This window comes from Macrobrachium nipponense, chromosome 8, assembly GCF_015104395.2.
Source record: "Macrobrachium nipponense isolate FS-2020 chromosome 8, ASM1510439v2, whole genome shotgun sequence".
Classification (NCBI taxonomy): domain Eukaryota; kingdom Metazoa; phylum Arthropoda; class Malacostraca; order Decapoda; family Palaemonidae; genus Macrobrachium; species Macrobrachium nipponense.
Window position 1 is genome coordinate 33,959,112 of NC_087203.1, and position 27,143 is coordinate 33,986,254.

Below are 27,143 nucleotides of genomic sequence, written 5' to 3' on the forward strand. Positions count from 1 at the left end.
ATCCACCTAAAAGGGAGGATGGGGTGGAAACTCTATACAAGATCCGCTAATCAACAGTGTTTTTGTCTTATTGGAGTTTAGCCTTATACCCCACCGACTACACAGTTCACTAATCCGCTCCAGCCACCTTGGTGGTCGTGAATTTGATTCTCTGGCATTCCATTGAGGTGTGAGAGATGTGTATTTATGGTGATAGAAGTTCACTCTCAATGTGTTTCGGAAGTCACATAAAGCCGTTAGTCCCGTTGCTGAATAACCACTGGTTCCATGCAACGTAAAAACACCATACAAACAAAGAAAACTAATCCGCTCCATGTCATGATTGAGGGCAAGGGCAACTTCATTTATCATAAATGGAAACTTTACTACACCCACAAGTGTTGCATCATTAGCATATTGAACAATCTTGTTTTCCAGGCCAACAACCATATCATTTGTATACATTAAAAATAACAGTAGACCAAGAACACTAGCCTGTGGGACTGTGACACAATAGGTCCTGGTTTGCTAAAAATCCCATGAACAGCAAGCGGTTGCTGCCTACCTGTACGGAAATCGTGAAGTAAACCTCAAACATATCCACCCACTCTTAGAATCAGAAATTTATAAATAAGTGCTTTGTGATGTACTATACTTATATAGAGGCTTAAAAATAAGTTTTTCAGCAACTTTGGAGAGCACAGGGAGAATAGAAATTGGCATGTAGTTACTGCATTGTACTGATATGCCATTCTTTGGATCAGGCACTGTATTACTAAGCTTGCACTCATCTACAAAGATACTTTGTCGATATAAAAATCCATAGAATCTACTAATCATGGGAGACATCTCACTAGAAACCTTTTTAAAAAACAAAGGGAAGAAACCATCGGGATCATCTCTACCTCAGCTATCAAGATTATCAAGAATTTTCTTAACATCCCCAGGCAAAGTGCAAATTTTGCAAGAATGGGTTTAGGATGAAAAGTATCAGAGAGAAGGACATTCTCAGGTGACTGCTTACCTTCGAAAGCCTGACGAAGTAGTTCAGCTTTTTCCTTAGGGCCAGTAACCAATCTACCATCATCTATTAGTGGAGAAATGGAAGGGGAGCCCTACCCAAAGATAGATGATACCAGTTTGGTCCACTGCAGATGAGGCTGAATAATTCCTTCATTTCTTGTTTAACGGATTATTGTAATTTCTCACAGCTAACTGATAACTTCTATATGCAGCATGGTGAGACTCAACAAAAATGGTTTAATTTTCATGTGAACGATTTAGTCTCCACGAGTTGAATTTGGTCTGTCATGTAAGCTCTTCTACATGTATTATCAAACCATGGCTGGAAGCGCCTCAGCGGCGTAGTTGGTATGGTATTAGCGTTCCACCTCGGTGGTCGCGGGTTCGATTCTCAGCCATTCCGTTGAGGAGTGAGAGATGTGTATTTCTGGTGATAGAAGTTCACTCTCGACGGGGTTCGGAAGTCACGAAAAGCCGTTGGTCCCGTTGCTGAATAACCACTGGTTCCATGCAATGTAAAAGCACCATACAAACAAACCATGGCTGGTCATTTTTTTTTTATTTAATGACCTTTCTAGGGTCATTCATCAATTACTTTTATTGTTGATACAGTAAATATATAAAGAATACATTTTGCTGTCATTATCATAAATAAGAGGAAAGTTAACTTAAAAATATTCTGAATGGCATAATGAGAAATATTCTTAATGTCATGAATACTGGTTTGAGTTTATTTGAAATTGTGCAAAAATTTTAATAGTCTATTCATTTCTGGGAGTCCGATAACTGAATGTGAACTAAACAAAGTAGCAGTTAACTAGTGCTCAACATACAGGGAGCAAAAATACCAGGGTCAGAGTTCTGGTAGTCAAAATACTACCTAGAACCAGAACGATCTTACAATAATAGTCCTTTATTCTTCTCACAGAAGATAAGGTGGAGTTATTGTCGCATTCATGCAGAGGTAGCTGGTGTGAAAGTGGTTTTAATTCTATAGGGAAGTTCTCTGGTAGCTCTCCTACTTGAACCAGGTAACTGCTTATGAAGGGTGGTGGTCCTTTAGTGCATCTGGCTGGGGGTCATGGTTGTTGATGTGTTATGAAATGTGATTGTTATTTAATTATGTTTCCTTATGTGTAGTTGTAGGGAGAGGGAGTGGTGTCTATGTTATGTTGAGGAAGGGGTTTTCTTTTGAGATATTGAGTGTGTCTTGGATGTTTAGGCAGCAGCTGTCCTGTGTGCTTTGATGGAATTCATATCAGGCTGACTTGACAGGTCAGTCTGATATTGTGCTGTTCTGGTAGTGCCCTCTGATGATACCATTTTGATTGTGGCACTCATTCCCCTTGGAGAGATGCATCAAGGTCATCTCAGTATAAGTGGTGGGGCATCCTTGAGCATGGCATTGAAACAGGTAGACCATGTTATTGTTTCTAGGAACACTGTGCATAGGCGAGGCCTGGCTGTCTTCATCTGATGGCTTGATGTGTTGTTATTTTTATAATTTATAAGCTTTATGGTATCATGACTAGAGGGTTTGGTGTAGGGCATACTTATTGAATTGAATATGCATGGTAGTGTTTTTCCAGTTTGCAGTTATGTATTTACAGTATTTTGTTGGATTTCTAACAAAAATTATGCTAAAAAAATTGCTGTGTATTTCACTGATATTTGGATTAATGCATGATAGAATGAAATGAAATGGACTGAAATACAGAATTTAGACCAAATGGCCTATCCCTGGGACCTCTGAGGTCATTCAATGCTTGTAGCTTGATGAACGCTATTGATAAGTTTTCACTACAAAGAAACAGCTTCCTGATGTAAAAAACAAATGTACTGCAGTTCAATGTTTACAAAGCTTTGAATGAATCTTACCCAGGTTTTGAAAATAGCATTTTATATAAGCAACTTACCCAATAATTACATTGCTTTGAGTTTCACTCACTCGGCAACTAAAAACTTGAAATTCACAGGTTGCGCTTATTATTTTTGGGTTAGGTGACAAAGACCATGCCGCCCACTTTCATGGAAAGAGAGGAACAACTTGGCAAAGAGCTGAATTTGTTTCTCCTGGCTGATGGTTGTGCTTCAGCTATTAGCAGCAGCTTGGTTCGGAATTCACTATCATTCCGATTGTATTTGTTCACCAATTTAGTGGAGAATTCTCTTTGTTAGCCACCTTGGCATAATTAGATAGAATTAGGACTTTTCAAAAGTGACTGACTGATTTAGACCTTATTTCCAATTGTGACATTTCGTGAACTTCTTAGGAATGTCAGACACTAGTTCAATGAGCATTAGGTATTGCAGCAAAGGTTGCAATACGCGCTTGACCTAAGAATCTTATGATTCTCATACTTTATGCACAAGTGGTGGAGGACAAGTATATGTTCATTTGAATTGAGATGCACTGAATGGGACTGTAAGAAGTGGAAGATGTTGAATGCACATTTAAACAAACTGGCTAGGGATAAGAAGAGGAAGGTAACTGCTAGATGAATTAGTAAGTCTTTAGCTAGCCAGGGATCTGCTTTTGATATTGATAATGCTAATAATGATGTTGATCCTAATGTGCCTGTTTTTTCTGTGGATCCTATTCCTAATTCTTCAACTGCGCAAGCGGCTCCTGTTCCTGGTTCCATGCCACTGAACCCAACCCCATAACCAGCCTTGAGGTGAAAATCAAGAAAGTCTATGGCTCAAATAGCCTCCTAAGTGAAAGTGTTAATGGAAAATATAGGTGTTTTGGAGAGCTCATTAGCACCCACTGCTAGACAAAGGTCAATGACAGACTCCTCTAACCCTTGAAGGAGTCACTCTGGTACCCTAAGGGAGGTCAGTGGGGTCTGCCCCCAGGGTAGTCGCCCCCTCTCAGCTGAACCTGTTGCTGATTCCCAGGTTGCAGCTAGGCACCGTTGGAAAGGTGTATCTGAACGCTATCAAGTTTTTGTCAAGTTCCGACGATTCCAGTCCCAGGCGCCAATGGCATTTTGTGGGTGAATTGCACCCTCTTAAGAGGCATGCCGTGGATATGTCTTGTTTGCCTCCAGTGCCGTATAAGAAGTTTAAGGAACCTCTGCAAAGCCCTCGTCCATCATTCAGTCATTGGGATAGTCTGGAGTGTTTTTCAGTTGGGGCCCCCTTTGTTGGAGAGTCAGAGTTTGGCTCTCAACCAATCTGAGAAGTCTTCAGTTTCGTTCAGCTTTTGACCTTCTTGCAAGACCTGAGACTCCTGTGGTTGTCAGGCACCCGTTCTCCTTGCAGAGCCTCAAGAAGTTTAAGCGTCTTTTAACCTCTACTTGTTCTTCATGGGGCCATGTTAGGCTCTGTCTGAAGACAGAGAGGGTTAGACCTTACCTCTAATCAGGATCTGTCGGCTCTCATAATTGTTTGACACCATGAAACAGAAAGAGGTATCAGTAGTTCCATGGAATCTGGACATAGTACAGGGGCCAGTACAATGGGCCCCCCTTATTCACATTCTCTGGATTTGTGGATTTCTCTCTGGACCATATCTACCCATTATTCATGGGAAATTTGCCTATTTGCAATATTTTTCTATGAGAAGTACCCAGAAATTCCTGTTTTTTTTATTCAGTTAAATCATAAACTGCACTTTTTGTGATAAAACTATTAAAAAACCAGGTTTAAACATTTTTAGTGGGTTTTTCTTGAGTTTTACCAACCAAAATAGACCGTTTTCAGCATTTTTATAGGGGTTCCAACTATTCCAAGGGGCGGGGGGTTCTGGTACACATATGGGGGACCACTGTAGTCCTTAAATGGCTTTCTGGCCCATGATTTGAGCCTGTGCTCAATTCTCTGAGGGACTTTACTAGAAAGATTCTATTTTTGTATCATGAACTTCCCTGACAGATATATACTTAGCTATAGTCTCCGACGTTCCCGACAGAATTTCAAATCTCGCGGCACACGCGACAGGTAGGTCAGGTGGTCTACCTTACCCGCCGCTGGGTGGCGGATGTACGAACCACTCCCGTAAGCTTGTCAGATTTTTCTCTGTCGCGGGAACGATAACAACTGTTGTCGGTTCCTCTCGATAGTTTTCGATTCTCGCTTGCCTGGAGTTAATTTGGACTTCTTTTGGTGACGTATTCGCTTTGTTTGGCTTGGCATACGCTGATTGTGGACCGGTTTGATTTTGAGTTTGATTTTCTTTAACGATGTCTGATCTAGATTCGGTAGTTAAAACTTCAGTTTGGTTTAGGGTTTGCGTGAATGAAGGATGTAAGGTGAGGTTGCCGAAAGCTTCGGTAGACCCCCACACGGTTTGCATGAAATGCAGGGGGAATGAATGTTCTTTTGCTAACCCTTGTAGTGAATGTAAGGGATTGAATGAAGAAGAATATAAGGCTCTCTCTTCTTATGTTAGGAAGTTGGAACGTGATAGAGTGCGTAAGGCTTCCTCTAGAAGTTCTAGCAGATCTAGAATGAGTGAGTTGGATGTGGATCCTAATAATACTAACGTAGAATTAGAACCTTCTTCCCAAGTTGCAGCCCCGGCTCCCCGCACCGAAGCCGAAGATTCGCCTTCGGAGGCGGCAGCTCTGAAAGCCACGAATCGTTCTATGGATCAGAAGATTCGTCAGTTGGAAGGTAAGGAGAGTGTTAGTGATCAGTGCAGTGTCCCCAGTGTTGTGGAGGGTGCGTCTGACCGGCTCCTTAGTGCCTCTAGGCCTAGACCTCTTCCAGACTCCCAGTTCCAGTGGAGGAGGAAAGTCGAAAGCCGCAGGAGGGCTAGGGAGAGCCCCCACCGGTCAGGCGTCCCCTCGGCAGATCCTGAAGTACGCTCCCAGGCTGCCTCGGATCGCTACAAGAAGGAGCTCCTACGCCAATGCTTCTCCTCTTCGTCGTCTCCCTCTCCGAAGAGAGGTTGGAACTCCCCGGATGCGTCGCGCCCGTTGAAGAGGGCTTGGAAGGCTCCCTGCAGTCCTTTGGCTTCTAGTCCGGAGGTTTTTCCGGAAGAATCGTCGGTGGAGGCGAAGAAACCCAAGAAATCCTGTGATCGTTCTTCTTCTTGCGCTCCGCGCTCGGCGCCTGCTTCCGAGGAAGAACAAGAAGATTCTCCTACGAGAGTACTCGCGGGACTTCAAGCTCAGATCACGGCGCTAGCAGACTCTCTAGCAGTTAGATCACGTAGGAAGAAGGACGTTTCTCTTCCGATCAAGAGATCTAGGCGCCGCTCTTCAGAGGATCGTTCTCCTTCATATGGGGAGGTTTCGTATGAAGGTGGGGGCTCGCGTGAGCGCCCTCGCTCGCCTGGCTCTCTTTCGATTTCAAGGCGCTCTATGGAGAAAGAAGTTTTTTCTCCAGATTGGATTCCCGCTTCCGGTAAGCGCACTGCACCTGCTCATCACGCGATTTCTTCAACTCCCTCGCGTGAGACTTCTCCTCAGCAGCCTCAAGATTCTAGAAGGCGCCCTTCTACAAGTAGGCGTTCTTCTTCCAGATGTCACTCTCCTCGAGTGTCGGATCGTGACTTCTCTCCTGACAGGCATCTAGAGTCTGGTAGGAGTCGTGTGCATGATAGACGGCCTACTGTTAGCCGCTCCCCGCAAGGTAGGCGCCAAGAACCTACTGCACATAGATCTCCTAGTAGGCGCTCGTCTCTTTTAAGGCGTCATACTCCTGATTATTCTCCTAGGGGCAGACAACAAGAGTCTTTCAAGCGCCCTTCTCCGTGTAGGCGCTATCCCGCTTCTAGGCGCACTTCTCCTGACCGTTTGTCTCTTGGTAGGCACCAGGAATCCCGGAAGCGCCCTTCTCCAAGTAGGCGCTCGTTAGTTTTGAAGCGCCCTTCTCCTGAATGTTACCCTCTTGTTAGACGTCAAGAGTCTCGCAAGCAGCCTTCTCCTAGTAGGCGCATTTCGCCTTCCAGTCGAACTTCCGTTGATCGTACGCAACTGGACAGGTATGGAGAGCCGCGCAAGCGCTCTGCTCTCGATAGGCGCTCTTCTCCTGGCAGCCGCTCGCCTCAGGATAGGCGCATAGAGTATAGTAGGCGCTCGCCTCCTCGTAAGCGCCCTGTGGATATTTCCGAGGATTCTCGGAGTAGGAGCCCTACCTCTCCTTCGGCTGAGATTCCGGATACCTCGAAGAGGGAGTCTTATCGTAGACATCCCAGATCTTCTCATCGTTCTCCAGTGGATGTGAACTCTTCTAAGAGAGGGCGTTCTCCAACCTCTCGCTCAACTCCTGCTAGGATCCCTTCGTCACCTAAGGATCTTCCGCGCTCGCCTCGACAAGACGTCCTAGAAGGTTCGGATGAGGAACCGAACACTTCTGCTGCCGTCTCTTCTTACAAGAAGCTTACAGAGCTACTTTTACAAGTTTTTGGGGATTCCCTTACTCCTACGGCTCCTCCTTCTCCTCACTCACTTTTTTCAACGGCGAAGACAGCGAAGAGTTCTTCTTGTGTGAGGATGAAGCCAACTCTTTCAATGAAGAAGGCACTGAGGAGTTTTGGTTCCTGGATGGCTTCCAAAGAAGAAGCGGGGAAAACGATGTTCGCTTTTCCTCCTTCGAAGTTATCAGGACGCGCTGGTTTCTGGTACGAAACAGGAGAGCCCTTAGGATTGGGTCTACCGTCTTCGGCTGATTCGGATTTTTCGGCGCTGGTAGATTCGACAAGGAGAACTGCCCTTACTCTGCTAAGACGACTTGGGCAATGAATGAATTGGATCATTTGCTCAAAGGTATGTTTAGAGTGCTAGAAGTATTTAACTTCCTTGATTGGTCGTTGGGAGTCCTAGCCAAGAAAATTGAAGTGCCAGAGTCAATTTCGCCAGAAGATCTTATGTGTGTGTCTTGTATGGACAAGTCGGTAAGAGACGGAGCGAGTGAAATCGCCTCCCTTTATGGGGCCGGGATCGTGAAGAAGAGGTCGGTTTATTGTTCCTTCTTAACGAAGTCGGTCTCCCATGCTCAGAGGTCTTCTTTGCTGTTTGCTCCTCTGTCTACTCAGTTGTTCCCGAAACATCGAGTGCAGGACATTTCGAGGTCACTTTCGGCCAAAGCCACCCAGGACCTTTTGGCACAGTCGGCAAGAAAACCTCGCCCTTCCTTCCCTACCAAGGCTAAGAAGGAAAAGGCAAGTGTTCGAGAACCCTTTCGAGGGGCATCTTCATCAAGAACCTCTACGTTTTAGAGGTCCGTAGACCTTCAAGAAGGGGTAAGACTTTCGCCAAGTCTGTTAAAGCCCCAAATAACTTGCAAGTCCTTCAAACAACGGTGGGCGCCAGACTCTTAGAGTTTGCGGAAGTCTGGGCCCAAAAAGGGGCGGATCCTTGGACCCTTTCTATTTTGAGGAGAGGTTTACCTCATCCCTTTCGTCGAAAGACCTCCCTTGACGACCATCCCAAGGGAACTGACGGCCAGGTACAGAGACCCCATCATGAATCAAGCTCTCCATCTAGCAGTAGATCAGATGCTGGAGAAGGGGGCTATCGAACTAGTGACAGACCATCATTCATCGGGCTTCTACAACCGCCTTTTCCTAGTTCCGAAGTCCTCAGGGGGATGGAGACCGGTGTTGGATGTAAGCGCCCTGAACCTTCTTCGTAGAAAAGAAGAAGTTCACGATGGAAACGCCTTCATCAGTGCTGGCAGCACTTCGTCCAGGGGACTGGATGGTTTCCTTGGATTTACAGGACGCTTACTTCCACGTACCGATCCATCCTTCCTCGAGGAAGTTTCTCAGATTCATGATGGGGGGGGAAAATTTTTCAGTTCAGGGCTCTGTGTTTCGGCCTCTCGACGGCCCCTCAAGTGTTCACGGGGATTTTGAGGAATGTGGCTCAATGGCTTCATTTGAAAGGGGTGAGGATATCCATGTACCTCGACGATTGGCTAATAAGGGCCAATTCAGAAGATCGTTGTTTGAAGGACTTACAAGTAACTTTAGAATTGACGAAGGCGTTGGGACTTCTCGTCAATGTCAAGAAGTCATCACTAATTCCCGAGCAAGAGTGTGTGTATCTCGGGATACAGATGAACTCTCTGAGTTTTCGGGCTTTTCCCTCGCAGGAAAGGATAGCCCGAGGATTCGAGAGAGTAACAACCTTCTTAGGGAAAGAAGTATGCACAGTGAGGGAGTGAATGAGTCTGCTGGGGACGCTCTCCTCTCTGGAGCAATTTGTTTCCCTAGGAAGGTTGCACCTGAGACCGCTCCAATTCTTTCTTCATCGGAATTGGAGTCGTCGTTCTCAGGATTTGACGTTCTCCCTGTCGTTATCCCAGGACATCAAGAAACATCTCTTATGGTGGACAGATCCCAACCTCTTTGCGAAGGGACTGTCTCTTCAATCACAGACCCCCAACCTGGTGTTCTCCGACGCGTCGGACATGGGGTGGGGTGCAACTCTGGGAACCAGCGAAGTGTCAGGTACCTGGGTGGGGGACCAGGTAGCCTGGCACATCAACAGAAAGGAGTTGATGGCTGTGTGTTTGGCTCTGAAGGCTTTCGAGCCCAAAGTCAGAAGATCGGTAGTGCAGGTCAATGCGGACAACACTACAGCTCTGGCATATATCAGGAAACAGGGGGGGACGCATTCCTTCTCCCTGTACGAGACAGCAAGAGACCTTCTTCTGTGGGCAGAAGAAAGAGGAATCAAGCTTCTCACCAGGTTCGTGCAGGGAGAAAGGAATGTAAGAGCAGATCTCCTCAGCAGGAAAGATCAGGTCCTTCCCACAGAGTGGACCCTTCATCTGGATGTATGCCAGAGCCTGTGGAAGTTATGGGGCAGGCCACACATAGACCTCTTTGCCACGTCAAAGAACAAGAGGCTGGATCCTTACTGCTCTCCGATATCGGATCCAGAGGCAGTAGCAATAGATGCTCTTCTTCTAGACTGGAACGGACTCGACGTCTACGCGTTTCCCCCCTTCAAGATCCTGGGGCTAACCATCAAGAAGTTCGTAGAGTCCGATTCAACGAGAATGACCTTAATCGCTCCCTTTTGGCCGGCCCAAGAATGGTTCACAGAGGTACTGGAATGGTTGGTGGACCTTCCAAGATCGCTCCCGCTAAGGAGCGATCTACTCAGACAACCCCACTTCGACAGGTACCACAAAAATCTCCTCGCTCTCAGTCTGACTGGCTTCAGACTGTCCAAAGTTTGGTCAGAGCGAAGGCTTTTCAGCAACAGCTGCTAAAGCAATCGCAAGAGCGAGGAGACCTTCCACCTTGCGTGTATACCAGTCAAAGTGGGATGTCTTCAGACGTTGGTGCAAGAGGAAGAACATTTCCTCTTCCAGTACCTCCGTGACCCAAATTGCGGATTTCCTTATTTTCCTCAAAGAAGAATGTCATCTGGTTGTGTCAACTATTAAGGGATACCGCAGTATGTTGGCGGCGGTATTTCGGCATAGAGGCTTAAATATATCCGATGATAAGGACCTGCATGATCTTATTAGATCATTTGAAACCTTTAAGCGTCCTCATATAGTACCGAACTGGAATCTAGACGTAGTTCTACAATTCCTTGGATCGTCTAGATTCGAACCTCCTGGCTTAGCCTCTTTCAAGGATCTGACGAAGAAGGCTATCTTCCTTTTGGCCCTAGCTACAGCTAAGAGAGTGAGTGAGCTCCAAGCTATTGAGGGCAATGTAGGGTTTAAGGAAGATTCTATGGTGTGTTCGTTTCTTCCAAGTTTCCTTGCAAAGAATGAAAAACCCATCACGCCCTTGGCCCAGGAGCTTTGAAGTTCGTAGTTTATCTTTTCTAGTAGGGGAAGAGCCTGAAAGAACTCTTTGCCCTATGAGAATTATGAAGTATTTCCTTAAGAGGAAGGAACAACTTAAGGCTAATCAAGATGTGCTTTGGTGCTCCGTAAAGGACCCCACTCGGCCCATGTCGAAGAATGCTCTTTCCTTTTTTCTGAGAAGCCTTATTACAGAGGCACATGTTGCCTGTAAGGAAGAACATTTTAGACTACTGAAAGTGAAAGCTCACGAGGTGAGAGCCATCGCAACTTCGCTTGCATTCAGAAAAAATATGTCTGTGCGGAACTTGATGGAGGCGACTTTTTGGAGATGCCAATCGGTTTTCGCAAACCACTACCTACGTGATGTAAAAATCACATATGATAAATGCTTCGCCTTGGGTCCTTTCGTATCGGCGGATTCGGTGCTGGGGCAGGGAGCTGAAACTTATCCTGTGTAAATTTTTTATATGTTACCCTATATTTTATATTGTTGTTTTTTGGTTGTCTGAAAGAGGTTGCAGGAGGCACCTCTTTTTGTCGTAATATTAACCCTTGTATTTTGGTTAGGTGGTCTGGTGGGTTTTGGCTCCTTGCAGAGGTAGTGGTAAGGATCTGTTAGGTAAGCGGACAAGGTCCCTCTAACAGCATCCGACTTGGATTCTACCACAATAGGGGATCACATATCCCAGTGGTAGATCCGAGAGTCTTTCAGCATCAGGTCACGTCCTAGCTGTAGCTCTCCAGGCAATGCAGACTCAGAGATAGTATCTATGAAGTCTTCATCCTGAAAAGGTGAGAACCAAGGTTTTTATATCCTACAACATTAGTTGTTTCCCGTCTTACCTGTATTATTGAGCTGTCTCTTACCCTCCACCAAGGGTGCCAATCAGCTAAGTATATATCTGTCAGGGAAGTTCATGTACAAAAATGATATTGTTAAACTACAATAAAGTTTTGTACATACTTACCTGGCAGATATATACGATTAATGGCCCACCCAGCCTCCCCTCAGGAGACAGGTGGAAGAGAAAAATCTGACAAGCTTACGGGAGTGGTTCGTACATCCGCCACCCAGCGGCGGGTAAGGTAGACCACCTGACCTACCTGTCGCGTGTGCCGCGAGATTTGAAATTCTGTCGGGAACGTCGGAGACTATAGCTAAGTATATATCTGCCAGGTAAGTATGTACAAAACTTTATTGTAGTTTAACAATATCATATTTAGTGGCCTTGGCAATTGCAAGATGAATAAGTGAGATCCATGCAATGGATAAGAGAGTTGGATTCTCTGAAGGTGATGCTGTCTGTTCACTTTCCTTGGGGGTTTCTGGGAAAAAAAGAGGTGCCTTCCAAGACCTGGTCCTGCTCTTTTGTTATTAAAAGTCTGATAGATGTTGTAGGTCCAAAGGAACAAGAGAGCTTTATCCCCTGCGAGAGTTCTTAAATATTTCCATAGAATGGAGGGTTTGCATGGTCCTTCAAATGAATTGTGGTGTTCAGTTAAAAATCCATCTCATTCACTGTCAAAGAATGCTCTGGCGTTCTTCATCAGGGACCTTATCACAGAAGCTCATTCCTTGATTGGAGACTATGCCTTTGCTTCCTGTCAAGTCACGGCTCATGAAGAAAAAGAGCTGCTGTAGCTACTTCCTTGGCATTTAAGCAAAATTTATTGTTTCTATTTTACAGGCAACTTTCTGGAAATGCAACTGTGTTTACGTCGCATTACCTAAAGGAAATTGAAACTATGCAATAATTGCAGTACATTTGGTTCTTTTTCATTGGCTGATGTGGTGTTGGGTGAAGTGGCATAGGAAACAATCCTTCCTCTTATTTTCTCTCTGCCTTGAAAAAGTTGTGTCAAGTTTTTTATGGGAACCTCGGGGTACTATGTACCAGGAGTGCCCTCCAGTTTTTTGGTTGGGTCGTGGTTTTTATCTTTTGGTGGTATTGGTGACGTTGTTTTTTCTGGTTTATTGTATTTGTACTGCGCCCTGGGTGGGGGCAACTTCTTTGTATTTGCGAGCAATTGGAATTGACCTTTGCTGCAAAAAATCACTAAATTATGATAAGATGAGCAATAACCAGAGGCAGTATCTTATTGCAATGACTCTTATCAGGTAAGGAAACAAAACACATTGTATCAGGGTTGGCATATTTTCTAGTCTTAAATTCATTACTATTCTTAATGTTTTGGGGTAGATATGTCCATGCATTCCACCTCCTTTCAATGTGGGATTATCAGTGTAATTACTGGGTAAGTTATATATAAATGGCATTTTTATATTAAAATTAAGTTTCATATATAATTACATAATTGAAGCCCACCCTCCTTCCCTCGCATGGACACAAGGGCGTGAACAAATTGAGCTCTTTGCCAAGTTGTTCCTCTTTCCCTGAAAGTGGGCTGGGTCTAAGTCACCTACCCCAAAACAAATTAGCACGATCTGGGAATTTCAAATTTTTAGCTGCCAAGTGAGTGAAACTCAAAGCAATATAATTACCGGGTCAGTATTTATGTATAAATATTTTATTATAAAAATGTCATTTTTGCTTTGTTTTGCTGCTGGTTGTCTCTGTTATGTGATTGTGAAATGGTGTAGAAGTCCTGCTTCCATGTAATTCAGTATGTTTGCACAGTGAAGAGTATTAAAATATTATTTTTACTAAATCTACAAACATATGCTTAATGAATATTTGTAAAGGGAAAAACTTTGGTTTTTTAAGATTGTATGTTGTATGAGCAACAATGCTATAAATTTGATAAGGAAACTGTTTGAAACAGTGGTAAGGGAACTGATGTCTTTTATCAGTTATACTTGACTCATAGCATTTATAAAGCTAATTGTCAGTTTATTTCTATTGTAGATCACATGATATTTATCGTTCTCAAGATCTGTTTTTGTGTTCTTCACGTAAATACAAGTTTGCTAAACCTTGTCTGTTTTTATTGGACAAACTGCACCAACATTAAATGTTTAAAAGTTTTATTTTATATTGATTTATATTTGAGCATCATTAAGCTGTATTGACAGTGCTATTTTGAATCTAAGTTAGGAAAACTTTTCTGAAATAATGTTTGGTATTTCCTGTAATATAGTGTAGGAATAAAGTGAGGGTGAGTTTTGTAATGTTTTTGTGTGTGTTTCAGCCAGAGAAAATTGAGGGCTCCATATATAATGCCGTAAATGATGGTTCATTAGGTCTTGATACAGAGGTTGGAGCAGTAGCTGTTGGTTTTGACAGAGACTTCAATTATGACAAAATGGTTCGTGCTACCAGCTACTTAGCAGATCCTGAGTGCTTATTCTTGGCAACAAACACAGATGAAAAGTACAAGGTTGTAGGGACCAGGTATCATTTACCAGGTGAGTTCTTGTGGGCTGTTCAACTTTTGTGTTATAGCTGTAACAAGTTTAAGTTAGGTGTGTGGCTTTTGAGAACCTGAAAGCTTCTGATTCTGTTCCAGTTTGTATTTGTAATTCAAGCTTCACTTGTTTTATGTGATAGCTGTCATAATTCATTTCACGCTGGTACTTCCATAAACCCCTCTGTTAACAGGCATTCATTGTGCCTTTCTTATTTATGATAGATGTAGAGATTGTGTACTATGTTATCGCAAAGGATACTATTTTTCATAATTAACTGAAACTGATATCCATTTACAGGCCTTGATATACACAGGTATACATAATTAAAAATGTTAATAAGATTTATAGTGAAATTAAACTGAAAATAAAATTATATTTAGTAAACAATGTAAGATTGTACAAAGCAAGTATTTCAAGACATAGGAAAGCAAAATGAGAAAAGGTTACAGAAAATGAAAAATTTTCTAAGACAATTTGTATTTTTCATAGCTACAAACCCTCGGTCTTAACAATAGGATAATTTCTAGCGCCTAGCTGGATCCGGTAAAAAAGTAGATGAAAGCAAGGAATCTTGTGGTATCTGGCAACGCATGCGTAGATCGGGTGAAGAGTGGTCAAACGCCGAACATCTACGCCAGTCTTTCTTTACCGCCTTGGGACAAGAGTTGGGTTTTTTCCTCTCTTTGCCTTTTTCCCTGTTTTTGCCCATTTTGTTCCTTTAGTGTCTTTGTCTGTGTTTTTACCTAATATTATGGCTTCTTCTGCTCCTTCTCAACGTCAGCGTTGGTTTATTTTAATCAGTTTATTCAACAAACATAGCTCACAGACAAAAAAAATTCAAAGACATAATACTTTGACAATGCCAGGATTATGCCATAGGACCTGGTGTAGTAGTTTAGGGCCTTTGTTGTTCTTGCCTACATCATTCCAATCTTCATAGCAGATTATCTTCATAACATACATTCAAAATGGGGAAAAAAGTGATAGTAAAAGATTTAAGTATATACAGAGGATTTTAGGTTGCAGTAAGGTTGCGAGAAATATACTATGTAGTACTATTTTGACCATTTGGCAAACTTTTTGTACACCTCTGTTTAGGGGTTCTATTTTTTTTTTTTCTTCTGTGGCCTTTTTTCTTTTCCTGTCCTTAGAACAATATACATGCTGCGCTTGGAATTTTCCTCTTCTATTAATGACGTGGTAAGATATATTTTGTGAATGTGATTTATATGCACACCTAATCTGATAGTGTGCATCCAGGCAGTATGGTAAATGTACGTAAGTGCAGCCTGATATGGTACATACTCTTTTCAGTTATGTGACATTTTTGCTTATTTCAGCTATCCAGAAATGGAATGAATTTTGCTGTTTGTTTTGATTCCACTTGCCCCATTTGCATATGCTTCACACCGGCCTCTTCTCGGTGTGGGCATTTTTGTTGATGTCAGAGAGCACTAGGTTATGTACACACAGACAGCCATTAGTAATAAAGAATTCTTACCTTCCTTTGAAAGCTTACTGTAGACACCAGTTGAAACATTAAATTCAAGATGTAAAACAACAAGACATCATCAATGATGACTGAGTTTTCACATTAAAACACCTACTTGATAGCAAAAGTGGCTGATGAGAGATTTTGGCTTAGATGTGAGACAGTTTTTTGTTCCTATAAAAGTTATTTTCATACTGTCTTTGGCCCAAAATGTTAACCAGTTTGTGGCCTTGTACAGTGTGTACAGTGTGGAAATACAATACAAACCTTGGACCCAGTCTCAATGAACTGCCTGGTCCTCTCGTAAGTTTATATTTACCTTAGTTGGTTCTTCAAAGGCTGTACAGTACACAGGGTATAGTCTTAATTTTCATTGAGGCCCTGTTGGACTCTGCAGGAAATACATTTGCTCAAAGAAGGTAAACTTGTTAAGACAAGAATGTGGTTGAGGCAGCCTGTCATGGAATTGCTGGTAAATTGAATTAAGGTACAGGAATACAACTGAAACTGAAAACCAGTTCCAAACTATACCCAAATTTAGTATATTTCAATAGCTTATCCAAAGCAGATACTTGGTTAAAAATCCTTGTTCTCATAACTAAGAGGAATACAGAGAATAGGGTAGTTGGAGTGTAACCTGTATAGGATTAGGAAGAGCATTTTATAATTTGGTCCCAGCAGGAATGGAACTTCACATGTGAAAGGGCAAGACTATTAGGATTTATTGTAGATCTAGTATTGTGTGGTCTGTGGTTTACTCTGGGAGATCTGAATAATGCTACTGTAGATGAATGCCAAGATCAAGGATTAGAAATACATAAGGTTTTGTTCTGCAGTTTCAGGCTTGAGTCAGGTGCTGAAGATAACAAAAGCTAGATGAATGGCTGATTTAAACACTGACAAAAAATATGACAATTGTTCTTAAAAGATATATGAGGAAGAAATGTTGCAAATTTGAGAAAATGTATCATGACACAAGCACTGTTCCATACTAAAGGAGACTAGGTATTAAATTTTTTTTTTAATTAAAACCACTCAGATACAAAATCAGTGACCTTTACATACTATAAAATCTCATGTAAAGAATGCAATATGACATTAAAAATTGTCTATATTAAATTAATTGCCAAAGCATACTGATACTGTAAACACAAATTCATAGCCAGAATAGGTAGGTGTGCCTTTCATACCTCCATAGGCAATGCAAGTTATGTTTAAGATATGTTCTGGTTTACAAAAAGCTGTAAGAAATAGGAATTAGGTAGAAAATATTTTGTACAAATCAGTTGAAAACCAAGTTCCTTAGTTCTAGGAATAAGCACATGTAAAGTCAAGAAAGTACAGCATATAATTACACCAATAAATTACCCAAAAACATTGCAAACTCAAAATTTTGAATCATCATCATTCACAGATAAAAACAATTTGTAGAATCTAAATTATTTGATATGAAATAAAAGCATGAAGACATCAGATATACAAGAAAATAGTAAAATGCTGATTAATGGGACACAGATATACAAGAAAATAGTAAAATGCTGATTAATGGGACAAAATTGGAATGTTAGGCCAATGACTAGAAAAAACATTTCAAGTAATGTATCAGAAGAGAGCAGAGACTAAGATTTTTTTTCTTTACCAAAAAGGCAGGATATTATTACAGTTACTACAAATTGATCACTGGGCCCCATTTCTAGACTTAAAGAAGGATACATATTAATAATTTCTGTAGAATAGATGATAATGGCTGTTTCCTGCATGCTCAATCATAGAACAGTAACCCTGTTATTAAGAAGTGGAAATTTAAGGGTGGGTAGAATTCAGGGCTTACATAGCATTCAAGTTTGTTTACTGTGGAGTACTGAAACTTTTGATTTTAGGACTTTTAATTTTTGCATAGCAGTGAATAACCTCTGTTTTTCAGCTGCTGGCATTCTTGTTGCCTGTATAGAGCAGTGTTCGGACCGGCCTGCACGTATCATGGGCAAACCTTCCATGAATATCTTTTATATGCTACAAGCGCGTCATGGTGTCCAGCCAGAGAAGACCCTAGTTATCGGAGACACGTAAGTGCACCAATCTTTTGGTGGTCTGTTCTTCTGTTAATTTACTTAGTTTGTAGTAGATCACTGTATGTCTAATTTGTTTAATTTTTTATCATTATTTTATGTTAACCCTTAATTATTCCTACAAGAAATGGTCATTGAAGCTTGGTTATTCAATATCTCAGGAACTAGAACATCAGTTCCAGTATTTTTTGTTTTGCTAACTTGTATCTTCATATTAATTAATATGCTTCCATGATGCTTCATGTTTGCCATGTTACGAAAGTGTTCACACAGTGTACAGTATTAACCTTCATCCTTAAAGACTCGGTTTAAATACTAGAAAAATAGTTTGGCAGTTAACCCTTTTGTAGTAGCACACATCCTATGATATGCAATAATGGCATAAGAGGACTTGTGGGGCATATCATATGATAATCATTATTTTGCACCATGTTATTTGAATGGATGTTGTGGGAAAGCTTTCAGATTACTTGAATGGGCCATAAATGACCATGGCAACACTCACTTGAGCTCAGGATATGAGGGAGAATACTCGTAGTCTCCTTTGAGGCTTCTTGAGAGAATGACTCGCTTTCTAATCCCAGTACATCTTGTGTACAATAGTGCCTCAGGTTATGAAATTAATCCGTTCCGAAGCGGCCTTCGTAACCTGATTTTTTTGTATCTAGAACTACATTTTACATGTAAATTGCCTCAATCGTTCCAAACCCTACAAAAATACCACAGTAAATTTTATAATAAAGCTAAATTGACACAAACAATGAAATAAAACAATTTGGACCATTCAATACCTAACCTAACCGTGACTGTACCTGTAAATAAAGTGTATTAGTGTACAGGGTACAATAAATACTATACATACATGTAAGTACATATGTAGTAAAATGTGGAACCTTACCTTTCGAGTGAGGTGATGTCCGAAAGTGGCGACAGAGGGGGAGGACAAATGGCAGAAAACATGAACACTTAACTTTACGAAACACATTAAAAAATGGCAGAAAACATTAACCCTAAACTTTATGAAACACATTAACAAATGGCAGAAAACATTAACACTTCTTGATTATATCTCCATCTTCGTCTCCATAGAAAGCATCTTCTTATTGTGAACTTCAGCAACATTCTTGGGACCCATGGCTAATAACTTAAGTAATTAAGTTCACACACAACACGATAAAGTAACTTACAGTACAATGAAAGCGAAATCACTAACACGAATTTACGTTAACAAACGAAATCTATGTGAATGAATGAATTCCAGGTGTTTACGATAACGCTGCTGCAACGAAATGGTCAAGGAACGCCTTTACATAGAGGCATGATGGGACAGATGCTTGCCAATAGGAGAGCAGGATCTTACGGCGGTGACTAGCTTCAGGAACCAATGGGAGAGCGGGAGGATGGTGGCGAGTCTACTGAGTTGGCAGCATGCGAGTTTTAAAATTATTCTCGGCGGCCCAGGCGAATCTGGGACTTTACAGTACATACACCCTTTCGTAACCTGAATTATTTTCGTACACAGAAGCAAAAAAACTTCGTCTTTGCCTTTGTAACCTGGATTTTTTGTACGTAGGGACTTTTGTATGTAGGGGTATGACTATATATTTATCTATAAATACAAAGGGATTGTCACTGCTTTTCTCATCTTTCAGAACATGTACAACTTGCAAAAAGGTACTACATTTCCCTATGCCAGTACATCTCATATATATGTGTCCCTAAATTCACTTGGGGATTATTGCAGTTTTTAGTTATTATCTTTTATATTTCGTCAGCTGTAATGGTAACTGCAAAATAAGGTACACAAACTATTAGATAGAACATGTGTAAGTCACTAAAATTAGCATATTTTTACAAGTATCTCAGAAAGGAGGACTTTTACAGGGGTAGAAATATATACACTTCCTGGCGCAGATACAGAATAGTTTTAGAATTTTTTGTTTATACCATGAACATTTGCACATCTTTTCCTTTCCATTGATTTGTTCTTTTTTAAAACTGGCAGACCTTAAAGTTTGCGCAGTCATGGGGCTTTGTTAATGTATATATAAGGGTCAAGAGAAGTCTCATTTATCGCCTTTCTTGAAGAATTGTTTTTATGAACTTCTCCAGTTGCGAGTGTCTGCCCTTCCTGCTGTCAGCATCCTTCTTGGTCTTTGGAGTCCCCATAAGTGTTCCCTTTGGAAGAGATACTGATCTTTGTTTCCCTTTGTTGGACTGAACACTAGGAGATAGACATTGTAGGTGAAATACTACTAATCTTTAAAGTTCTGAGATTATTTTCTTTGGATGAGACAAAACTACTTTGGCCACCAAGAGAGGGGATAGCAGCACTTTCAAATACATTTACGTTTTTGTCATTATTATCATGTCTTGAGCTTTATATTTTTCCTTAGCATTGAATGGAAAATATATTCTTCAGGTTATCCCCCTCAAGTGAATAATAACTTTGATACTCTACAGCCTCATTGGGAGAACATCTTTTTTCCTTTCTACTTTCCAGTAATCTACTCCTTCCAGTTAATGCTTGTGTGGTTCTACCAATGTGGAAGACATGAAGTGACTGCCCAGACAACTAAGTCACCTAGTGTTGCCCATGTTTCATCTCCATTGAGAAAAATTAGGCAACAAAGACACCAGAGAAAAACAGAATCAAAAGAAGACAAAATTAAAGCAAAAGTACAGAATTAGCTGGCTACTCATCCAAATCCAACTGTCATACAAAAGAGAGGAGAGTGATACATCTGCTCTTGTTGCCAGTTGAATAAAAAGTGACGATTATATGGGTAGACTGGGGTAATTTCCCTAACCATCGTCATCTCTACTGTGACAGACCTTTGTTTCTAAGTGCATGGCCAGTTCATGCAAGTGTGATGAAGTGTCCATATAAAAGGAAATGGTTTATATCCATGCAGGAACAATTACTTATAATTAACTTTGTGCTGCTATCAGTATTGTGTGTTCTAATAAGCATTGCACTGTGATGATCCAAGTTACAGTATGATGACCTTCTGTAGCAGGCAGATAACTATCAAAATCTTGATTTTGCCCTTCCAAACTTTGCAGAAGGATATGTATGTATCACTTCCTGCTGCAGTGTAAGATGTCATATATTTTGGTTTGTATTTGTGTAGGGAACCTACAACTTTAACCATAAGTTGTAAGGTAGCAGTCTCCAGTCACTTATCATCTGCAGCCCATACAATGCAAAGGGTCTCTGTGAAAACCTGTCACTCATGTCTTTACTGTGCTTCAGTTCCACAAATCTCCAGTCTCCTGTGTCATAATTCTCATCCATGTAGCTCTGGATCATCCAACTCTTCAGGTGTCCATAGAAGTCCAGCTATGCTAACACTATCATATATAGTAATTCCTTGTATTAGCACTTCTTTTGCACTATGCCGTTGATCACACCTTTCTGGTTGCAACTACCTGTATTTTCTAAATTAAACTAAAAGGCACAAATGTGAATAAAAATGCACAGTAGCAAATGGATGTGCAGAGCAAATATGAAACTGCAGGGGGATAAAAAAAAAATATCCCTGCTCAGCCAGGAAAACTTACTGAGCATTGTATACACTAACTGGCTCAATGAGAATGTTGAACAGAATTGACCTCAGTTATGCAGCTAGTTCTCGGAGCTGTGGTTGCCAACTTTTGCCATAGCTCGTGTTTTTCAGCCAGTATTTAGTCTTTAGTACATACAGTTCAGGATACATGATATGGAAGTTATAAAAATTGTATACTGTACTGTAAATACAAAACAGGCTCAGAGACAATGTAATCTGGTCATTATTTTTCTGTTTTGTTATACTTGTATGTACACAACATTCATTATATAATTATACTTACCTTTGGATGTCTTGTGATTAATGACAGTATTTACTTGATCATGAAAATGTAGTTTTGCTAGGTTAGTCTACGGTGATGGAGCTCTTTAATGATAATTTTCTTGTTGTTGCCATATGTTTTGGCTGTTTTATGTTTTAATATACCTACACATATAAAAGACATGAATATAGTTCATATTTCTTTGGATTAAAAAAATAAATTGAAGTTATGGTGGCCAGGGTTATGGTAGGGTTGTTGGGTAGCCTAGTCTTTGGATGTTTTATTTAGTATTAATAAAAATGATATGGTTACTGTAGTATTTTCCCTGGTGTGTTGCAATTGCTCTGCATAGTGGGTTAACTGATTACATACAAGTGATGTTTAGGAAAGAATGAGGAAATTAAATATTTTTACCTTTAATAGTTACCCTCAAATTTTAACCACTGCTGGGTACCCTGGTGCTAGGCTCAGTTTGAATGGTCTGCTTTTTCAGGTTAAGTTGAATCTGGCATATCCATTTTTAAGACTTGGAATAGTTTTTAAAATGTGTACCTGTGCAAAAAATGCTTATATAAGAGTCAGATTTTTACCCATTATAGGTTTTTTCATACAACACTTCAACCAGTTATAGAAATTTGATGTTTATTCTGAAAACCTGCAAAAATACATATAATTTCTTGTAAGGGAATATTGTGATTAGCTCGAACTGTTTAATACAGGTTTTTTCAGTCAATTGTATCTTTAAGTCATTCCAAGTATACTAATATGTCGCCATTTTCCAGGCTTAATACTGACATCATGTTTGGTAATGAGTGTGGTATGTGGACCATCTTGGTACTAAGTGGTGTATCCACCCTCCAGGATGCTCGCCAGCTTTCCTATACTCAGGACCCAAGGAAGCAGAAACAGGTGCCATTGTTCTATTTGAATTCCATTGGGGATATAATCAAACTTTTGGATGAAGCCACCAATCAAGTCAATGAACAAGAGCATTAGCCCTTGTACGGTCAAACTTGCATCTGGGGTAGTTATATTCTTAAATGAAGAAAGGTTTTGCTTTTTAGTAAGAAAAAATCAAAATGTGCCTTAGGGGTGAGTATAGATCCTCAATTTGTCAATTTTTAGCTTTTATCTTTAGAATGGTAGAATTTACCAAATAATTATGAATTATCACATGAATTTTAGGAAATACCATTTACACAGTATAATAATTGTATAATGTATAGTTCATCAGGGTTTGATTAATTTAAATTACACAATTTTCAACCATACAGGAAATAAATTTGATAGATGACTCAATGCTATGTATAGTTAGCACTGCATTACATAGCATTTTCCAATTTATTGATGTGTCAATATTTAACAGTATGATGAAGTGCTGATGTGGAATAAACACTTAATGATGATCATAATAAATGTGACAAACTCTTGAAAGCACTGGAAGCACTATCCTTTGCATGAAGCTGGAACACACATGACTTATGAATACATATATGAGAGTATATTGGTCTTGTATGTGTGAATTACATTATAATTTGCATTAAATTTTGTATCGTTTATTCAGTAACTTGGGTTTTCTATAATTTTACATCAATATAGTATTCAAACTAGTTTTATATAGTTTTACAGTCTTGTGTTGGTAGTTTTACTTAGGTATTTTAGTTATATTTTTACTTTGTCATGATCAGCATGTTAAATATGAAGGTGTGACATTACTATTATACACTGTAGTCGAGAGCTTGCAGGATTTCAGTTTCTCTTGTTTTAAGCATTGCACCACTGTAATGAAGGCTTTTGGAGTTTATCATTTCAATGAAGTGCTCATGGAGGCTTTTGTGCCAAGGTCATGGCAATAGCAAATGTTGAACTTCTCTTGAATGTAGGTTTTCATTATTTGGCATTTCAGTTTTCACATTCACTGTTTTCTAAGTAAGGCAAGACATCAGTGAGAATTTTGGTCTCTAAGATAGGCAGGAAATTGATCGCTAAATATTCCCAAGTTGTTGCTTTTTTGCTAGGGAGCAATCCATTTTAGTTATCCAGTGAGACTATGGCAGTGTAGCAGTCTGTCACCAAAAATATTTCAGGTTTTTATTATACAATACTCTTACTTTGGTTAATATATGTGTTACGAAGGATTAATCCATGATTCCAGAGTAACATGGGGTTATTGAATTTAGTATACACGAGTTAGGTTTTCGTTTTGTATATTTTGCATAGAATGTGCTTTAGTATATGTTAACACTAGCAATAACTCAAAATGTGTGCAACTTTAGGTGCTTCTAAGTGTTTTTAGGTTTAAATAGTAGGGATAGCTTTACTGTATTTTATACAGGAAAGCTTTTAAAATTCAGCACTGTCATAAAGATTTTGTAAAACTCAAGAATATTCAGTTTAAATTGAAGAGGAATGTACAGTGGTTTGTGTTATTTACAATGAAAGTTATTAGCACAGCAGCTATACTTTATGCAAAGTACAAAGTACAGTAAATTGTAACTGTATGAAGACATAAGGTTTGAAATTGTTACCTAACAAATCAGTAATAATTTTTGCCGATTAAATCTGGGAAGTATATTAGCTCAAAATTTAACTTCTGTGTAAAGATTGAAATTTTACAATGACTTCCAAAATAAATAGATAATTATTGCACAGCATCACATACAGAAGTTGTGCTTTCCTAAATAATTTTCATATTTTAGTCATTCTTTAGTGCTTCCATACAGTTCAAAGAGAGTATCAGATTTAAAATGTATTTATACAAATGAAATTTGTAGTCTTTTCATATCTATGCAGCTAGTTTATCAGTTCTTGATCTGTGATATAGCACAATTATGCAACTAATTTTTACAAAAAAGTTCTTAGAACTGTGATACATAATATACAGTCAGTTATATTAATTTGTATGGTTGTTCATATTGAACAGCTGTATATTTAAGAAACCTAAGATATATACGTACATGCAGATGACAGATTGACATGAGATGGAATAATAAGTGAGTGTGTGAGAGAAAGCTATCAAAAAATGAATTTTGCTTTTCATTTTCTTTGCAATTTTATTTTCTATCAAGAAATAGTTAACCATAGGATTGCAGGATAGATTTATCAGGGGTTTCTCTAGGAATGAAGAAACAAGACAGTACTAATTAAGTAACTCAGTAGATGCACAGGGTCTTCATGCATCAGGTATCAGAACCATCTACTAAAATTTGCAAAATTCCAATATCCAAAGATGGGAAATCATTATTCCCTTCCCACTGTAAAACTTAAATTTTACATTAAGTAGTGATAAATACCTAAAGGACATTTTGTAAGAAATGCATCTTCAAAGCCTTAAGCTACTAGTACAATTGATTTCAGGTTGACCATCCAAATCTTAGTGTTACCTACATATCATTACCCAATAGGTAGGTCTTTGTGCTCACCTTTGCTGACTTTATTTTAACGAAAGGTTGAAAAATAGTAGAATGTTGAGCAATTTCAGCTTTGTTTTTTTTATACACAAGAATAGTTTAAACACTTGCCTCAATAGATTGGAATTGTGGTGTATAAACCAGTTCAATTTTTGTTTTAAGTTATAGTAGGCAATTGATATATTTTTTGAGTTTGGGTACATTAATTATTAGGCAGTTCCAGACCACATTCAAAACATGACTATAACATATCATGACTTTCATAGGGCTGGGGTAATGCGTTATTTTTTTATACTTGTACTAAAATTCAAATTATTATTTGATAATTGGTTAAGTGTTATTTGCAGTTCTTTATAAATTTGATAATTGGTTAAGTGTAAAATATAGAAGACTGGTTTTTCCTTAATTGAATATCTTCCCATACTTGACATTTGCTGTGAAAGTACAATTTTTTTAACTCTTAAGTTTTTACCTGCCTTCTCTGAATATAAAGATTGGGACTTGTGTGTTGGTGTAGTTAATGGGTTAACTGATCAGTTTACTAATATGAAGTTAGTATAGAATTGCATCAACATGACACTTTTGTTTTGAAGAATATCATAATGCCATGATTGGTTTGATCTATTGTGATCACATGTATTCCAAAAGTTTTGCCAGCTAGTAAAGTAGATGAGTTTTAAACTTTTTTGAACAGTTAATATTGGGAATGGTCATTTGTGATCTGTTCATAGTGGTTGCCACTTCTGGTGCTTGTCAGCATCTTCTTTTCCCTTTATGCCTTCATGGACAGGGGTCCCACAAGGAATAAACAATGAAGGTCCAGTAACATTGGACTTACACAGAACTGCTGTCTTTCTTGGATGCCTGAAGTTTTTTTATTGGTTTACCAGTGTATTAAGTCAATTAGAATATTTGCAATTGCAAAGTTTGAAGCATGTTTTGTATACAAACTGTACCAATAACCCATGGAGCAGGGTCTCCCATACTAGTTGAACAATTACGTAATAATCGTAATATAATGGGTTAGCTTTTATAATAGACACTTTCTAATGATGAGATCTTGTATTCTGCTACAAAGTAAGACTGACTGCGCAAAACTCATAGCCCAATAATGTCAGTGCCATCATAAGTTACAATTTGCTAAGTAGAAGGAAAGTTTGCATTATACCATTTGTATTTTATTGTCATTGTGTTGAATATGTTCATAAAGTTCATTTTTAATATGTCAATATAGCCAAAATTGAAAGTTTTAAGTGCTGGATTTTTAACATGTGTTTTGTATGGGGTATGTGGACATCATATAGTTTTTTGTTGATGGTTAAATTTTAATGATAAAGTCATCATTCAACTTCATTAAGGTAAATAATTTACAGCTTTAACATGCTTCTTTATGTCAATTATCAGTATGTATGATGTCTGGCGTTTATCTCTGTAGTAGTAGTAGTAGTATAGTTACTATAATTAACATTAGTTGTGATGTATTCTAGTCAGGTTCCTTTTAAGCATTACAAAGGGGAAAATAGGGTGCAAGAAACACAGTATTCTAAAAGATCAGTGATATTTTTTGTATTGTAATTGTGCTAATGTTGAGTAACTTAAATTAACATCTAGTCAGTGAAATAAATATCTAGTCAACTGTCTACATTAGTTTAAGATTACATTGACACTTCTGAAAGTCAATAATGTATAAGCATTTTGAATTTTATGTAATGCTGTCTATATAAGTGGTTCTTTTAAAATGTTTATGTGAATCAAGAAAAGTTTATTTGGCTTTAAATCTTTGGGATGCAGTAATGTACTTAGGATAATAAAGAACCAGAGGTATCACTTTAAAAATAAATTTCTCTTGGCATGCCGAAGTTTTGATAATCCTGTGATACTGTCAGTTCGATTCCAGGGTAAAACAATTATTTCCAGCTTTGTATCAGGTTGCTAATCATCTTGATGGAATGTACCATCGGTCTCAAAATGATTTCTTTAATGATTACAGTCTAGTGTCCCCGTGTAGCTAGCATATCCAGAAATATAAGTGATATTCCCCCTGTTGGTCTAACTTCTTCTTACTAGCTTAAACCCATTTTTATATGGGGTCGCCATTGCGAATGAGTCTTCTCCATCGATTTCTGTCCTGTGCCTCGTTCTCATTTAGACCTTTCAATACCATATCTTTCCCTACACAATCACGCCATCTCTTTCTTGGTCTTCCCTTCTTCCTTCTACCCCGCACTTCCATTTCCATC

General features: G+C 39.4%; 1 protein-coding gene across 1 annotated transcript in view; it reads left to right on the forward strand.

Moving 5' to 3' along the window:
- Positions 1-26,755, forward strand: part of LOC135222666 (glycerol-3-phosphate phosphatase-like) — a 60,456-nt gene extending 33,701 nt beyond the window's left edge. Inside the window, exons 4-6 of the mRNA XM_064260810.1 lie at positions 13,882-14,098; positions 17,518-17,659; positions 22,276-26,755. Of these exons, the coding sequence (XP_064116880.1) occupies positions 13,882-14,098; positions 17,518-17,659; positions 22,276-22,489 (573 nt within the window). The 3' untranslated portion in view covers positions 22,490-26,755. The remainder of the gene's footprint in view (positions 1-13,881; positions 14,099-17,517; positions 17,660-22,275) is intronic.
- The last annotated feature ends 388 nt before the right edge of the window (positions 26,756-27,143 follow it).